This window comes from Chelmon rostratus, chromosome 15 (assembly GCF_017976325.1).
Source record: "Chelmon rostratus isolate fCheRos1 chromosome 15, fCheRos1.pri, whole genome shotgun sequence".
NCBI classification, from domain to species: Eukaryota; Metazoa; Chordata; class Actinopteri; order Chaetodontiformes; family Chaetodontidae; genus Chelmon; species Chelmon rostratus.
This window is the reverse complement of record NC_055672.1, coordinates 8,753,251-8,772,354: the sequence shown is the minus strand read 5'-3', so window position 1 is coordinate 8,772,354 and position 19,104 is coordinate 8,753,251. Positions and strand designations below refer to the sequence as shown.

The 19,104-nt window shown below is 42.8% G+C and overlaps 1 protein-coding gene across 1 annotated transcript; it reads left to right on the top strand.

The window, feature by feature from the left end:
* Positions 1-4,014: 4,014 nt before the first annotated feature.
* On the top strand, positions 4,015-17,523 carry LOC121618519. Its single transcript, XM_041954021.1, has 5 exons — positions 4,015-4,432; positions 15,409-16,036; positions 16,580-16,910; positions 17,044-17,222; positions 17,298-17,523. The coding sequence occupies exons 1-5, from the start codon at positions 4,015-4,017 to the stop codon at positions 17,521-17,523; spliced, it is 1,782 nt and encodes a 593-aa protein (XP_041809955.1).
* Positions 17,524-19,104: the final 1,581 nt, after the last annotated feature.

Below are 19,104 nucleotides of genomic sequence, written 5' to 3'. Positions count from 1 at the left end.
TTAAATCAAGTTGCATGTTTGCATGGGAAGCTGCTCTTCCATACTTGACCTATTTTAACTATTTAGTAGCAGTGTGGATTCACAGCACTGTGTAACAGCTTACATGCATGTCTTTTGATGTGGGAGGAAGCACCCGGAGCATCTGGAGGAAACTAGTAGAGTAGGAGAACATGCAAACTCCACGCAAAACGTCCCAAGTTGGGTTCAACACCAGGACCGTCTTGCTGTGAGGCAACATATTGAATGTGTGAACCGGTAATTGCTTCAATGTTTGCAATATGATAAGACCATAATATGTGAAATTATGGCCTTTTAAACTTGTTGCGGAGTTTGGACCCCAAGTGCCCAAAAAACTGTGACTGCAGCGTTAAAGAAATAGAAATTTTGGGAAATATCCTTTTTCCTTTTCTTGGCACTCATGTCTGTCCATTAAGTATAAACTGAGAGGTGATTAAATTAGGTTAGCATACAGGCTAGAAGCAGGGAGAAACAGCTAACGTGGCTCTCTCCACAGTTCAAAACCCACCAATAGCTCTAATGTTCACTAACTAACATTGCATTTCGATTCTTTGCTATACAGAAATATCTGGGGTGAAATTAGGAGCTGTAATAATTCTTCTACTGTTTGTCTGAAATCAGCACAACAAGGCCAAGCTAATGCTAAGAAATAGAAACAGCAAAATTTAAGCCTAAAACCACAAATTGTCATTTTTACATTCCGGTTTTCGGTTAATATTAAATAAACAGATAAAACATCTTGATCGATGAGCTTTAGAGGTGTTGGTAGACATGTGTTATTTGTGGAGCAAGCTAAGCTAGCTGTTTCACCCTCCTTCTAGTCTTTATGCTAAGCTAATCACCTCCTGGCTCTAGCTCTGTACTTAACATGCTGAAATGAGAGTTGTATCGATCTTCTCATCTAACTCTGGGAGAGAAAGTGAATAAACCTATTTCCCAAAATGCCAGACTAATTCTACAATCAGCAGTGAGGGCCAGCCAAAATGTCCTCACAAGGACACTGAGCCGTTACTGTAGGTCGGCCCTCACAAGCATAGCTAAACCAGAACACACACACACATACACGTACAGAAAAATATTGCACAATCAATGAGACGCCCCCCCCTACAGACTAAACACACACACACACTGCTAACACAGACACACTGACATGCCACACAGAAAAATAAATGCAATCTTACGGTGCGTTGATGACTCATTTTAATCGATGGGAGACAGTCCTGCTATTCCAATCTCTGGGGACCGCTGGCTCCCCCGACCCAGCAGGGGGGTCACCGGGAGAGATCTATCGGATCGATAGATCACTTAAACTTGGAGGGGAAAGGGAGAAGCAAAACCAATCCATGCATCTGTTGAGTTATATGTGTGAGGGGTGCAGGTTGTATATAGAGTATGTGGATGCGGAGAGGAGGGATGGAAAAAAAAAGATTTGTGGCACTAAGAGATCTTCTGGGTCCATGAGACCCAGTTCTCTTTGAAGAAACTTCATCATCCTCCCTCAGTACCGCCGTGCGTGTGTCTGCGAGTGTGTGTGGACATGCACTCATACAGTATATGTGTGTTTATGTGTGATAACTGGGCGTAAACAACAGTGAGACAGTAATTAGGGATATGCCATTTCGCTTCTCTTCTCGGCTGCATTGTCTCTAAAGGTGGCTATGATTATGATTGATGTGCCTTTTATTCACTGTTTGTGTGTGAATGTGTGTGTGTGCATGTGTGTGTGTGTGTGTGATTGTGATAAAAGGTTATTGTACTCGGACTCAAGCTGTGCTGCATTGAAAGGGGGCCGTACCAAGTCATTATGGTCAGTAAGACATCCATTGATCAAACTGTCAAGTATCTATGTTTGTGTGTATGTGTGTGTGCGTTTGTGCAGTTTCCAGAGTGAGTGCTCTCGCCTGATAAGCTAATTGCCCCTTGGCCAATGGAAATACACAGTCTAATGGCTCAGAAACATCTAGTCAATTAGCACATATAACAACAGGCAATGATATAGTCATTCACTTACACATTTCCCCCCACTAGACACATTATTCAACTGTGTTTGTTGGTCTTTCTCTGAGTGCTGCTGGTGTGTGCATACACCTACATGTGGTGCTAACATGCTTGCACACACCCACTTGTGGTGCGTCTCTTTACTTACATGCAAACGTCTGTGCACAGCAGCTGAAAATGAGGCTATATCTGTAGAGAGCTGAGAGGTGGTGATACCTTAGGGAGCTGATTTACAGTGCAGGAGTGTGTTTCACGTAAACACGCATACACACACATGTACAAGAGAAAGTACATACAGACACAGATGCTTGCCAACACAATAATTTATTCATTCTAAAAAAAAAGGAGCTTCTGAATCCCTCCATCGACACGACGCCTTCAAACCTGAACGTGCACATGAACACACCCTGGAAGCATTCACATCCACATGTACAAGAAACACACACAAAAACATACATGGATTACACACACAGAGGTATCTGCAATAAAATGGGATTATGTGTGGCTGCAGCTAATCCTGTTTGTTTTTTTTTTAAGTCAGATTTTACTGCACCACTCTCACAACAAGATCTCTGGTTGAAACCCAGATCTGTCAATTTCCTGTCTCAGGGAAAGTGGGCGACCACTTCACTGTACCTCTCACGTGAGCATGTAAAAAATCTGGAGAGGAATTGCATTAGTGTCTTTATCCTATCTCTATCCTTCAGCAAAGAAATCATGATCTGACTTAGCTGAGAACGTCACTAATCCCATAAATATTTTCACTGCTCTGATAGATTAAAAGGTAAAAGCTTGAGACTGAAAAATCTGGTTCAGCTCCTGGGGTCAGCTCATGGAAAGTGTGCTCTGGAAAAATGAATGAGAAAGGCAGTTAGCACTCACATGCTCCAGTGGACCCGCTCAGCAGTCGACAGGAGCAGACAGGGGTTCTACTCCCAGGTGTGAATGTTTGTAAAAGCAGCAATATACCAGAGACAAAATTGGACTTGTGCAAATCCAACTGCTATCTGTCACGGTACTACGAGCAATACCCGCTGCAACTTAAAATGTGTTTGTGCTTGAAATTTGCAAGTTAAAGGGTCAGTTAACCTAATTTACAAAAAAACATATTTCTCACTGGCCCTAGCCATGCAGAGATTTTTGTTTTATGTCCAAAACATCCCAAAGCAGTGGAGATTAATGTATTTTTTTTTGTTTGTATTGCTCAAAGCAACAAAGAAAATCACAGTTTTTTATTTTACAGGTCTGAATGTTCTTTCTTCAACGTTTTTCTGGAAAGAACTATGCAAATTGGTAGTGAATGAATGAATTCTTGTCCACATGTCTTGTTCCAGTCGCCCACTTCCCATCAACATGTCCTGGTCCCGCAACATCTGACACAGCTGACATCTGTTGCCTCTCCAAGTGAGAATGACTTTAGCTATATTTCTCTCACTCAAGTTCTGAGGAAGGCTTGCATGTAGCTTTGGGGGTCTAAGCCTGGGGACCCTTACTGGAGGCGATGACACCACCAATGCGCCATCCAGCTGCCACTAAAGCAACCCCAGACTCTACGAGCAACGAAAAGAAGGTGGGCGAGGATTAGTGTAGTGTCAGAGCCACGATCCAGGATGAAACAAGGAGTATCTGTGAATACATCCGGAAGATGGCACCCTGGAATGAAGTGCTAAGAGAGAGCCTCGGGCAGCAGAAGACAGAGGGTGATGAGGAGGCAGAGAATACTGATAGAAGAGATACTGTGGAAGACCAAGCCTCTCCATGGGATGTATAGTGGAAGTGGCTGATACCAAGAAATTCTACCAGTAGCTAGAAAAAGGACAGAACAGAGCCCAAGAACAGGCCCTAAGCACCAGATCCATAGCGGCAGGTGTCTACCGCAGCAGACAGGACCTAAGGTGCAGGCTATGAAAAGATACCCCTGAGACAGCCCAGCACATAGCAGCAGGGTGTCAAATGCAAGCTGGGATAGCTTGCATTTGACACCAAGTGTCTGGGATAATGTACAGGAACATCTGTGGATTAGAAGTCCCCAAATCCCATGAGGCCACACCACCAAAAATGGCTGAGAACAACAGAGCTAAGTTCCTGTGGGACTTCAGGTTCTGGACTGACAAGCAGCTGCTGTCTAGCCAGCCAGACATCGTGGTGGTTGACAAGGAGCAGAGAAGGGCAGTTGTGATAGATGTGGGAATCCCATCTGACAGTACCATCAGAGAGAAGGAGCACAAAAATCTTGAGAAGCACCAGGCGCTGAAGGCACAACTGGACCAGATGTGGAAGGTGAGGGCCAAAGTGGTCCCAGTGGTAACAGGAGTATTAGCAGCTGTGGCCCCAGACTGGAAGAGTGGCTCCAGCAGAGAGTGCAGTCCCAGAAACACTAAATACTGCACAGAACCCTCAAACTCCCTGGCGTCTGGTAGAGGACCCGAGCCTGAGGAAGACACACACCACCCCATGCACACATACACCGTACACTTTCTGCTGGAACTGCTTTTTACTGACTCTCTGAAAATCCCTGACAGTGAGATCTGAGGACCATATCTGTCAAATTAGTACATTTTTTCTCAGTCCTACAAAATGCATTTGTCTTGAAAATCAACTGCTAAGCTAATTGACCATGCAATATTTTTGATGAGTTGTGCATATTTTGCTTTTTGTATACTCTGTTTTGTGGAATTGAGGGAAAAACAACATGCATGTTCAATGAAACTCTCTCTGAGCATGTAAATAAAGGTTAAAATGAACACAGTCGCATCTGGTCAAGGATGTGTGCCACCTCTTCAAAAGGATGGATCTTTCAGTTTGAATCGAAACTCTCCACAAATGCTTCCTGCGGCTTCTGTCCCCTGTTCTGTTTGACCTGATTTATCTGTCTAACTTCTGGCTGCCTAAGCCTTGCAGCTTTCTCTATGATCTTGTCTAAATTTACATCTCTCTACATGCCCCTCTAATCGTGGCTGAGGAGAAGTTCTCATCGCTGCTGATGAAAGAGTAAGAGGTCGATCAAATGCAAAGCAGGCTCTCTAAAGCCTCCTTTGCATCACACATCATTCTGTCTTTGTGGCCTGCAGCTCAAAACACCACCAATGGTCTGAAGGCAGCACTCCCATGAAAATCAATGATCAGACTTTGGTATTCGTCCATAAAGTGTGAGAACATTTTTGAAAATATGTGGGATGATTAGTGAATGAGTGTTTGTGTTCAGCTGTGATAAAGACAGCAGGACAATCTGCGTGTCTGTGTGCATATAGTAGGTGGTTGTGAGGAAAAACAAGATCACTGAATGGTATCAGATGGACTAGAATGACCTGAGAGGCGTCTGCCCTGTGATGTCCCGGATGCATTAAAGACGTAGCGTAAAATATACTTGTCAGCATAAATCAATGTCAAGTTCAACGTACTCTGCAATACAATACAAACATGACACAGCTGGAGAAAGAGATCATAGAGCAGCATCAGATCCAACAGTGCAGAGGGAGCAAAATCATTATCTGGTATGGTCACTGATATTCTCTATTTTAAAGGTACCCTGTGGTGTTTTTGACTACTAGTAGCGCTACGGAGCAGTTCCACTGACTGACCATTGGCGGCAGTATTGCACAAAGAAGTGTTGCAATGCACCCGTAGGAGGCAGTGAAGAAGACAACTGCAAGCTAGCAAACGTGAATGTAAAAATTGCGCGATTTAGATTATTCAACAAATTTTTGAGAAAGGAAATGCAGTCAGCACATTTTGTTCGATCTCAAGGACACACAGAAGACAGTTTGGTGAGAAACACTGAATGTAAACATGACAGCCAACCAAAGACGGCTGGAGTAAAGACCCATCTGTCGCAGCCCAGCCTGTCTGTTGACAGTACAACAAACACAATGCAGACAGATTGCTTAAGCTCCTTTCAGACATACACCTCTTTACGTAACAACCCAACCACCAGAATAAATGTTGGCACCGTACGTTTCCACAAAACCGCAGATGTGTTTGAAACTTTATGCTTCTTTACGTTCAGACTTTGTTTCTTTTCCTTTCAAATTTCAGTTCTATGTTGTAACAAGGAGGTGGTTAATATCTGGTTAGCTTTGGGCAAAAAAACAGTTGGTTAAGGATTAGGAACAGATATTGTTTTGTCTTAAAATAGCCATGTCCTGGCGTCTCATTCATTGTACCCGGTTTTGGTTGCCACAAACATGGCTGGAAAACGTCCCGAGCTCTCATTTAAAAATATCTGGTTTTGTCACTGGAAACATGGCTTGAACGATGGTCTGCTGCCTGGGAGTCATTTCACCTTCCTGTCAGACCACCACCGTCCCCACCGTCCCCTCCACCAACATGCATGAACAACATTTTATTCTTGCAACTGGGCTGCTAAATGTAACAACTTTACATATCATACATATTGTATTCACCTTTTATGTCTTACAAGGATGAAACCAAACTGCTGCCCACAACAGAGGAGCAATAACAAACTGAAACAGATAGAAACTTCCAAATAGCTGAAAATTTATAGATTTAAAGCCAAATTTGACAGTATGTCCAGTATGGTTTCCACAGTTCTCAAAGTTTTGACAATTAGTTTCAAACCCTGCACACTACAACATTATGTGCTATAGTTTAGAATGAATAGAACATGAGCAAAAGAATCATATGACTTCTAATGACTTTATAATTTACAGAGAATTGCGTTAACAAAGAAAGTAATATCTTTGGAACAAGCAACTCAGTATAAATATAGTTTTTGTTGTGTTTCAGCTCTGTTTTATGAGTGCTCTCAAGCTCCTACTAACATCTGCTACTACAACCCCTCGCAAAATAAACTGTCTGCTTGATATACCATCCTGGCCTCCAGAAGCAATAAAGATGCTGAAGACAGTGCAAGTCCAGTGAGTAGAGAAGAAGATGGTGGTGACAGTGATGATGAAGATGGAAAGCACAAGGCAGTGGGATGATGGCATCTCGGGGAGTACTTTTCTAAGTGTACCTGGGTTACACAGTGGGTCTTAGTGTGTTTCCACTGTGTGTGTATACCTTTGTTGGGTTGCCAGCAGGGAGCAGAAAAAAAAAAGAGGATATTAAAACCATTACTTAACTTATAATAATATTCATACAGGAACTATGACTTCCTTAAATGAGCATCTTAATTACTTTAATGGTTGGTTAGTTTGTATGACATGCTGCTATAGGGAGCTCTTGAATTGTACTTGATTAATATAGCGTCATTTGCTATGATGGGCTATTTGTGTAGCATTAATTAAGTTTGTTATGGGTGAGAGGGAAACAGTGGCTGTGCTGTACACAGCAGAAGTATAGCAGAATGCTCTTTATGGCTCTGAAAGGGTAACACCACCGATTCCACACATCCAAGTGTGTTTACAGGTCTCGGGAGTGCTGCTGCGTATGTGAAAGAGTTGTTTGAAGCCTTTTGTGGCTCAAGAGGGAGCTGTGCGAAATATGTTAAATCGCCTCAAGTGATGTCACTTGAGTCAGACTTTACCAGACCTCTGCAGCCCACTCCTCATTCCCACTTGAGGGTAGATTAGTCGTTATTAGCATAATAAACCCGAATCTCCAACTGAACTGTTCTCGTTGGAGTTGCATTTTGGGTGATGTAGGCACCAATGTGGCGGCCCACCAGGATTTTTCTCTGCCACATAGCCATGATGAAGTAACACTAATAGGTGAAATAAGTTTACTAATGCGACTTTTGTTGCTGAAAGCCCTGTAGGTCATCCTCCTCCTAGTGTGTCTGAGATAAGACGACATTCAGTAATGACTTTTTGACATCTGCAGATTTTTCTCTGAGCCTATGCAGGACTATTAAAATGCTAAAAGAATAACACAATTAAACCTTTCACTTAGCGGTGCCTTATAGATAAGTTAGAAGCTATTAAAAAGAACAGCTGTGTTGGGTTTGATTTGTTGAGTCTCTTTGATGTTTTGTCCTCTTCATCTTTTCGGCTCTTTAGTTCATGACGAAGGTTTGACCTCTCACCTTCAGGAAAAGAGGTTTTTATGAGCAAGTATAATTGCAGGGTCCAGGGCTTATTAGAAAGTGGAAAACCATTCATTCATGAATGCATAACCAACATTTATAACTGCATTATTAGCAGTTAGAACGGATAAACGCAATCATCTTGACATCCCAAGCATTTCTTATGAGTAGCTTAAAACGGATCTATGGAGCACTAATAAACAGTTTCTCTGCCATCATTGTGGTTTATTTTGCTTCACCCTCCAGCACACCACCACCAGTGTCAGGGCCCTGTCTATGGCTCTCTTGGGGTAACGTCCCTCCAGCGATTTATAGGGCTCTATCCCTGTAAACTGATATAATTGACAAGGTCAACACCAAAGTTTTTAAGCCTTGTGGCATCTTTCCTGATTGAACTCTCTACGTATGGTGTACCTAAAAGGAGGATGGCTAGGATTTTGTTTTGCTTTTGCTGCGTTTCTGTGCAGTTCTGATGATGGTCAAATGGAAGCCATGATTGGCCTTTAATGGCTTTTACAGTTTCTTACTCTACAGTATATTTTTAAAAGAGTAATATGTTTTGGTATTCCTGCAATATAATAAACCCTGAGTAAGTTGTTTTTACACATGTAGGAACAATGAAAGACTTTTCAATGATAAGTCAAATTATTATGGGGATGTGCATGTTCTCTACATTGGACATGTAGTAGCTGGCTAATTCTCGTGTTACCACGAGTAACCTTAGCCTGCTGCTAGCAGAAGCTACACCTAAAGCCTGGCAAAATGAGATTTAGCAGAAGGTCAAATTTCCATGGCTGGCTTTCGATCATTAATCATCCAATGTGTGCTAATTTTTGCTCTTCACACGGCAGTCGGAGACATTGGTCACCTGTTTTTGTCCAGGGCAAAGTGGTGTTGAGTTGCCACAAAGGGCTCGAGGTTGTAATGCACTAAACATATTTGCAAAACTGCTTTCATACTGCAATTGATTTTTAATAAAGCATTCATAAGACACCTGGAAGGCTTTTGTGTTCCTTAATTCATAATTTCTGCATGTGTCCTTTGGTGAATCCCATCTTACACATCATGAATACATTCAATGCACCAAGCTGGCAACGCATATACAGACCATATATAAACTGAACAGGAGTAAGATACCCTTGCTGTCCATAAATGGTAAAACATAGTCTCAGAGACAGCCAATGTTAATCTTTTGGCTTCCCTCCAGCTCCAAGTGGAAGCCTCTGGTCCCTTCCTACACACTAACATATAGGTGGGAAATGTATAGTAGCAAAGTTACAGAAACTTATTAAAGATATGATAGTTTATATGAAAGTATTAAAGAATGCAAAAGTATATTAAACATGGTTATCACATGTACATCATCATACAAACCACGTATCGCTTAGACAGATGGCCGAAAACGCAACTCCAAAGAGGTGCTAATGTTGCTATGTGTCTTCTGGTTGTGTAAATAGGAAACTTAGCTAACAAGTTCGCCATATCAACTGTTTGAGGTGATAAATATGTCGACGCTGCACTTACAGCTGGCCTCTGCTGCCCCCAGGTGGCCAAATAATCTGTTATTGCAGATTTACAGCTCTGGCACAAGTGGTGGTGGGGGCACAGGGGCATGGCCCGGAAAAGCCATTCCACTCCTTGTCCTTTTCTTGCACAAAGGGCTCATTGTAAAGAATCGTGTCCTCGGTTAACATAAAAATTGGAAATCACCCCCCCCCCCCCCACCCACCCACCCACCCAATAATCAAGTCCTTCACTAAGTTACCCCACACACAGAACTGGGACACATTATTTACAAAGTATTTCAATACAACCCCCAACAGCAGGGACAGGCTCCACTTCATTACACTAAGAGAGGAGGGAATGTAACAGGACTTGCTAAGGCACACACTGTGCTGGGAGTCATTTGGCTTTCTGTCTTCTGATAACAAAGAAAAACAATATCAGGGTCTGCTTCTCAAACGTCCAACACTGTTTCCTCTCCGCGAAGTTATTTAACCTGCAGCCTAATGCTTAACAACAGACAAAAGCTCAATTACAGCAAAAGGAATAAAGGTTGTGTGAGATAAGAAAACCAGATAAGTGCCCTGTGTAGCCATGACTGAAAAGCTGAAAGCAAAATGATAACCGTAATAGAAAAAAGTCAGTTTGTCTTTAATAAACACTTCACCTCGGCTACTCCAAAATTAAAACGGTTTACATAAAATCATTCAAGTGCATTTTGCACCACTTTGGTTCTGGATTCCAACCAAAAAGTCCTCATTTAAAAATCAAATGGCGCTGGAATCTAGATTCTTGATTCAACCCCAATCCTAAAATCAACTCTTTCTGATTTGCATATATGGGTCAGGCACTGCCACAGCTGGGAGGTCGGGAGGCTCTGTGGTCTCTGAGGGCCACGCCGGGCTTTTAAAGATCTGCAGTATGCGGTCGGTTTGGTGGATGAGCAGGGGCCTGCGTCTCAATGCCGGTTTGATTTGTGCTTCTGAAAGTGCTGAATCGTTTAGGAGCTTAACGACACCAGTGAAAAGCACCTGCTCCAGAGATCTTCTTCTGCTCCTAACAGGGATTGTAGAGATACCATTAAAGCTGGGGTAGGCAGTATTTTATTTTTTTATTTCATTTTTTGCATCATTGACCAAAAATTCCATAATAACCTTTCAGCATTTTGCAATCCACGAGGTCTGAGAGGAAACTAGACTTCTGCGCCTCCGCTTCACTCTGTTTTCAGGCTTTAGAAAATCTAGCCCATGACGGGAGACTTGAGCCAATCACAGGTCATCTCAGGGATTGGGGCACCCCTATTGGCTGTTCTACACACGCAGATGCGCATGCGTGTCCCTTCAGGTGGTGAAAGCCTGATTCAGTGGCAGAAAATCCTGCAACTTGTGATAAATTTCCAATATCTATGTAATAATATATCTCCACAGGATCCTGCAGGCTCATTACGTTCAATGCAGTGGCGCTCGTATTGACAAGTGGCAAAGAGGCATGATGACAAACAGTGGGGGATCACTTATTGAGAGGGGACACTGGTGTGTGTGTGTGTGTGTGTGTGTGTGTGTGTGTGTGTGTGTACTAGCCCCTCATCCCACTGTTAGATAACATTACCGTTGCCTCTGAAGCCTGGGGCCCTCTGCCCTGGGGCCACGAAGCGCTGGAGGGGCGTCTCTGAGAAGAGGGGCTTTGGCCGTGGAGAGGAGACCCTACAAGGCATGAGGTTTAACAGGGTAACAGACTCCTTCTGCTCTGGTTTGAAGTTGTGGGTTTGGTGGGAGGGGTTTAGCAGAGGGATACCAGGCAGCACAGGTGCAAAGGTTTTGCATAGGTTTGCGCGGGCTTGCAGCTTTAAAGCCTAAAAAAGCCTGCTAATTCTTTGTTTGTGGCTGTTGCTCGTGTAAAATTAATAATGTCTGCGTAGTCAGGTCTGTTACCAGTGTTGATGCTGCTGTTGCTGGATTACCAACCAGCCAAATACACTTGAGCCTCTTTCACACTGGGCAAAACCCCACAAACACCTGTCTTTTGTCTTCAGTGGTACGATCAGCATTCATTCCTGGGTCAGATGACTCCGCAGTAGGTATTTATCGAGTCCAGCTCCAGTAGGCAGCGATGGGAACATGGCACCCGCATGGACACGTTCATTTTGAGCCCCTTTCCTGCGTGTTGAAGTTCTGGACGTTGCCGCGTCAATATTGCCAGATATCACCTGTTAACTCGTTACACTCTGTCAACCTCATCATCATCATCCCATGACAGATATAAAAAATAAAAATAACCACCATGGCAATTCCACTGGCCTCCTCCTGCTCCATGTTTTCTGGCATGTTTGTGATGTTGATCGTGACACAGGAGAGAAAAAAAGCAGAAAGGCAAACTCGTCTGCTGGCAATGGGAAAGGGGTGAGTTGCCTATTTTTACGGTTAGGGTTACCAGCATTTAAAAAAACCTGCATATACTCACATATTTTGATGACGAAGTGGTGTTAGGGTCCGAAAACCAGGTGTTCACTGTGCGTCAATTGTTTCATCAGGTCAAAATTTTCATTTGTTCAGTACTTTGGTTTGGGACCAAATACCTGCATGAATAATGATACTCAGCCTCAGCTGCTCGTTGCGGTTGTGCAAATTAGCGAATGTTATCATGCTGACACTCTCAACTAAGATGGTGAACATTACACCTGCCAAACATCAGCTTGTTAGAATTATAATTGTGAGCATTTTAGCATGCTGATTTTAGCATTTCGCTCAAAGCACCATTGTACCAAAGTAGAGTTTCGTTTTTTGGTCATTGGTGATTAATTGCAAATTAAATTACAATAAGATAAGGTGACATTATTGCCTAATGTTGTGGCCTTGTCTTGTGGAGGTATCTTGTTTCAAAATCTAGTTTTAAGACCTGATTTTTAAAAATTCATATTGTGCTCACAGTGGACGCATTCATAAAAAAAATTGCGTTTAAACAAATTTTCACAACCCAACGCACAGGAAACCAGGGGCCAGGTAGCATTCGAGCACAGGAGTACTGCTTAATCTCTAGGCAAATAATGAACCCAAATCTGAATCTGAATCAGATGTATTGGCCACGTATGTGTACACATTTGGCCCCATATTTTGTTGCTCTAAATGGACAACAAAGCTGAACAGAATAGACAGGATTATTGTGTCCACAAGTATGTGAAAAAATAAATGCATGCAATATAGATATAAATATATGCAAAGAGCATTCATGATTCTATATAAAAGTCACATGTTCTGTAAATTGTAAAAATTCAGGCATGGCTGTGTCCTTCCAGCCTTGTAAGAAAACTCTGTATGCGTGGAAATGCGATCAAAAGAATAAACACTTTATCTTGTAAGGATTCAAGGTTTTCCCAACCTAATTACAGTATACAGTGTGCTCAGTAGCAGCCCAAGATACATATATATATGTATATATATAGTATTTTGTGGGATTATTTATATTTTTATCTTTCATATCAAAGATGGCTTTTTTTAAGTGCCATCTGTCATGATGAGAACACAGCAAATACACTGCAGCCAGGGCCAGACTGACGCAGCAACAGACTGTCAGGGTTCATGTTTGCTCTTTGGTGACATCTGCTGGTGGAAAACAACGTTTACTTTAAAAAAAAAAAAAGTTTGACTGCCAGTGAGATTACTGCTGCTGCAGAACTACAGTCAGAAAAACACTTCCATTAACACAACGACTAATACCGACTGTCACCACCTACATAAGCTGGATATGCCGCAACATGTAAAGATGAGGATGACAATGAGAAATCACACACAAAAGAGAAAGTGCTAAAGGAATATGCAGGCAAGATTAATTGCAGTTAGTGTCATGAGAGGTGTTGTTTCTCAAGGAGCTGATAGCTGTATGTGTCAACATTTGAACTGTATATAAGGTCTGTGGCGGACTGAGAAATACAAGAAATTAAATGCTTATAAAACAAAATGGCTGTTTCTTTTTGTATTTGCCGTTTATCAGATACGGTTGTTTTTGTTTTTTCAAAGGGCCAAACTGTGATTTTAGTATATTCTTATTCTTCTTATTCTTCTTATTCTTATTATTGTACACATATAGTGTAATCTAAGACTAAGAAATCAAATTACACCACCACTATCTGACAAAAAAAATATGAGAGAAAGCTGAAATTGAAATCACGTTTCAGATTCGTAGCTCATTCTGATTGGCTATTATAAAGCAGGTGATCTCAGTCCACCTGCTCAGATGACAGACACACCTGCAGCTGATGCTGGAGTCCGACTTGTCCGCTTGTTTCATGCATAATGAGGTGAGCCTCTTTATTTTCGTTTGTTATTGCTCAGTTTGAGCAACTTCACTTCGTCCCAGAGTGACCTAACCTGAGCTTTGTTTGGCCGAACGTCAGCGGCGACATACTGACAGAGCGCCGAGCGAAGCGAAGTTCGCGCCTGTTTAAAATCCCACACAGCGGCAGTGACTCGCCACGCATAACCTCGCCTGCATTGTTTGCTATTTCCACGCGGTGTCTCAGGAGGAAAAATGGGCAAGAAAGAGGCACATGGCCGTGCAGCGACAGTATACAACCTGAAACCTTACCACAGGCCAAATAACACAAAAATAATTAAGGCTGCTGTGTTGTAATTGGTGCTCCCCGCATTGAAAAAACACGTTTTGTTTTCTTTTGCAGCTAAATTGTCCAACCCATCAGTCCAAAGAGAGCCTTCCATAATATTCCATGCATTTATTTTGCCTGTAGTGTGAACATAATGGTAAAGCAACACATATCTGCATCAGCAAACTGTCACACTCTGACCTACAGGAGGTGTGAAATGATCTCTTGGTTGAATCTTGTATTACGTTATTGGCTACTGTCAAACAATGAGTGATAGGTAAACTATGAGATCCCATCACGCCTGAAGTGTTTCCTGTCTAAGCGTCAGGGATGCAGCCTATTTGTGTGCGGACCCATGTGCTGAGATTAACAGATGAATGTTAATGAAGATGAATGTGCCAGCTTACAGAGATAATATGGATCACTGGGCAAGATAGGAATATAAATCTGAGTGTTGTGAGCATATTCAAGGAAATTTACATTGCATTCGCAGCGGGTGTTGCAAAGTTAAGATAAGATAATCCTTTATTAATCCCACAGCGGAGAAATTTTGCAGTGTTACAGTAGCAAAGGGGATGGCGCAAAAGCAGGAAGCATCAGCAAAAAAAGCGATAAATAGGTAAAGAAACGCAGTGTGGAGGGTGAAGAGGAAGGGAGACAGGACTGTCCCCTGCGCGGCCCCCGTGCTGCAGACAACCATGTGGGACTCACAGTCCTGTATCCTCACATGCTGTGGCCAGTTGGTGTGGTAGTCCGTGATTCACGCTGTGTGCATTTGGGAGACATCAATGACCTCAATTCGTGCACGCCCATTGTTGCTTTGGGTAATGGGCGTGCAACAATGGCCGACTACTGGTTAGTTTAAGTTTGGTTAGCCCAGCTAGCCCGTGTGCAAGAATGGTGTTGAAATGACTACAAATAAATAATTAGCTACTATTGTTTGTTTTTTAGTTACTTTTGCCAAAGAAAAATAAGCTCACTACATGTGCCATTGATGACGTTGATGTAGACTTTATTGCCACCTGCCGGCCCGGCATGCTTCTCTGAGTGTTTGGAGTAATTTTTGTGTTCTCGAGTGACGGAAATATTTTGTAAAACAAAGCTTGTGTGGACAGAAGGGGAAAATATCAGTTTTTAAAGATATCTTTATACATGTGGTCAAGGACTAAAACAATGTTTCAGTGTCATTTGTCTAACAGGATGAGTTTGGCAGTAATATTGCAATAATGGCATAATGACGTATATTTTCAAGCTTAGTTTCTCAAACGTCTAATATGTAATGGTGACTGTAATTTCTGTTCTGCAGAATTCCTCTTTGGCTCAATGGACAAGTGGAAGAAACTCAGAAGGAAGTTTGTCTTCCTCTCTATTGGTATCTTTATCTTAACGGTAGTGATTGTGATATTGCCTGGGAAATACAGGACCGTCCCACAGCCAATCAGAAACCTGCGTCAGGTCTCAAACTCTTGTCCCCAGCAGATATCTGACCAGACCATCACCCCCCTCAAGAATACCAAGCACCTGCTGGTGTCAGCCTACGTGGACCAGAGGGTGAAAGATTTTGATATCCGGATCATTAGCATATTAAGAAGAGACTCCATCCAGCCGCTTCACTGTCTTTTCTGCTGTGCAGGCCAGTTATCAGCCACAACAACTCAAGCAAAAGTTAAAGAACTTGCGGACAACTTTGGTTTTCCCTTTGCCACCGCGAGCATCATGTGTCAGATTCCTCAGAACTGCAGCGCGACCCATGTCAGTCTTCTGACTCAGCCAGATAGTGCGAAGGCATCGGCGCAGATTTGGCTCCCCATAAGAAACCAGAAGACCGGCGAGAAGGACGGGAAAAAGATGCAGTTTGACTTTACAGTCTGCATCTCTAACCTGTTTGAATTCAACAACGCACTTCAGTATGCACAGACCCTGGAGATGTACAGGTCAGCACTTTACACAACACATACAGAGGGTGGACGCCATAACAGCAACGCCACCACAAAGTGTGGCCTCAAATGAGCAGTACAAGGTTCACAAAGGTGCTTTTTGTGGCTGGGCTTCTGGACTGAATTATGCTCTGCAGGTGTTGCTGTTATTGTTCTCACTGTGTCACGATTATGTATGCAAGTCTTTGCTATTTATCCATGCTAGTGGGCTGCTGCTACCACCATCGTGGTGCAGACTGAAATATCTCAACAGCTATTAGACAGTTTTTTGTACAAACTTTCATGGTCCCCAGAGGATGAATCTGGATGACTTTGGTGATTCCCAGACTTTTCCTCTTGTGCCACCATACAGTTTTCCCTCAGGATAGTTTATAATAACTTCATCCCTTACAGGTAAAGTTCAGCATTTATCTGCTGACATTTAAATGAGAAGATCGATGGCGCTCTCATGTCTGCACAGTAAATATTAGGCTCGCACAAAGCAACTTTTTTTAGTCTTGTTTTGCATTGTTTTAAACTTCATGCCTCCCCTTGCCACAGGTTGCTCGGTGTAGACAGAGTGGTGATCTATAACACCAGCTGTGGCCCAGACCTCAACCGCCTGTTGCAGAGCTACAGCCAGGAGGGCTTTGTGGAGACGGTTCCTTGGCCCATCAACCAGCATCTGAATGCGTCTCGTGGCTGGCTGTTCTCGAAGTACGGAGGGGACGTGCACTACTTTGGCCAGTTAGCCACACTTAATGAGTGCATTTACAGATCCATGGACCGATCCCGCTACGTCCTGTTGCATGACATCGATGAGATTATGATGCCATACCAACACAACAGCCTAAAACCTCTCATGGACACGCTCCAACAGCAGCATCCAAAAGTAGGGAACTTGGTGCATTTAAGAAAGACACTATTCAATCAACCGTAATGATAATATTTGGACATTTCCTGTATGTTCTTGCTTTATTTCTAACACAAACTTTATCCATCAAACTTGAATCCATATTCTGCAGGTCGGGGTGTTCCTCGTTGAAAACCACATTTATCCCAAGAAACCCTTTGAGGAAAGTAAAACGGGTCCCCTGCCTAAATGGAGAGGGGTGCCAGGCTTTAATATTCTGGAGCACATCTATAAGTGGGAGCCCGACCAAACGGCAGAGTACCATCCATACAAGCTGATTGTTCAGCCAAGGTAAACACTTTTTCATACGGTGGCTTAATGAATGATCAATGATTGACTGTATGTGCGAACGTCTGTGCTTCACAGAATGGTGGAGCACACTTCAGTGCATCAAGTGCTTGAGAAGTTTGGAGAGCAGTTCAAGATTCCACCGGAGTTGTGCCACATTATCCACTCTCCACTGAGCACCCCCACGGTTCAGCCGCTGGAGAGGATCCAGGTGGACACCCGACTGTGGGACTTCAGACACAAGCTCATCCCGAACGTGAACCACATGCTGAGGAGAGTGGGGCTGCTGCGGCCAATTAGCTGATGGATGAACACGAAAAGGGACAGAGACATTTATAATTGCATGTAAGTATTTATCAGTTATATCTACAGTATTTTTTAGCCTTGCTAGCAGCCAGACTGAAGTAGATTAAACTATTACATGGATTGCCATCAAAATTCACTATATTCAAGTTCCCTTGAGGATGCAGTCTGATGATTTTAGTGATCCTTTGACTTTTCTTCGAAAGCCAGGTCAAACTTTTCACTTATTCTGTGAAATATCTAAACATCTACCTGATTGATTGTGGTTTTGAGTGAAATGTTTGAACGACTACTGGATGAATTGGCATGAAATTTGGTTTCAGACATTCATATCCCTCATAATCACTTTGATGATCCTCCTGACTGATCTCAAGCTGTCATTGGGTCAAAATTTAAATTTGTCCACCCACTAATTTATGACTCAATTAAAACTAATGACAGCGTGATCTCCTCGGCCGAACCAAAGCCGCCGAAAGACAGTTGTGACACACTTTGATCTTGCCGCCGCACAGTCATGTGATTCATGTTGCTCTCAACAGTTCCACATGAATCAGTGCTGTCAACCTGTTTGAATGGTCTCCAGGAGGACAGACAGCAGCAGTGACTATATCTGCATATTAAATGTTAACGGGTAATGTGCATTGATAATAGCATGTTTTTCTGTGTTTGATTTTGGTGGGAAGGGGGACTGTTCAATGAATGCCAGCAACTGCTCAATTCAAGCCAAAGAAGAAGCTACGTCAATATTGCAAAATATACATGGCAACCAATTACATTCAGCAAAACATTTTATTATTTATGTCCAGGGAGAGACTGTAGTTACATTTTCCCCTCTTCAGTGAAACTCATTCGACCTCCTGCAGAGAGAAAGATGGCAGAAAGCAGGCCAGGAAGGAGATAGAAGTGTCAAGCATGAGCCATTGCATTCTTCCACCGGCTGCTTTTCGTGAGAGGTCGGCTAATGTTTAATAATGTCAAAGAAATGCAGTCCTTTCAGCGAGCATGCCGGGGAAGCACTAAAATGAATGCCACTCAGTGCTGGAACTACTCAGTGTTTGGAATTGTTGGTCGCCCCACGACATGCATTGCTTCCTCCTTTTCCAATTTAAGATGCAAATCTTTGGAACTGTTGCAACTCTCTTTTTCAACGGCTTTGGGCTGAACGCTGAACCACTTTAACTCGTTTTGCCTCTCTGCTTTCATTGCAGTCAATGCTGCTTTGCTCCTCCAACACTCCACCACCAAGGCCCTCTGGGATCTATGTCTGGCTGCTATTTAGTGCATCTATCTCTGATATTGTTGCAATAAAATGAGCTATACGTATACATTGAGTAAGCCTTGTTTCTATGAACAAGGAAATGCTTTTCTGTGATACATCGAATTGTTAATGGTATGCATGTTCTCTCAGTTGTGTATTGACAGGATATGCTGGGTAGAACTATAGGGGACAGGCAAAACCTAGAGAAGTGTATCTACTTTATGTATTTATGCAATGAGCACTCACCGTTGCCATCTGGGGAAAGTGTATAACAGGTAGACTCACTAGAAAAGTTTGGCAGAGGTTCACATATTCATAGATCGA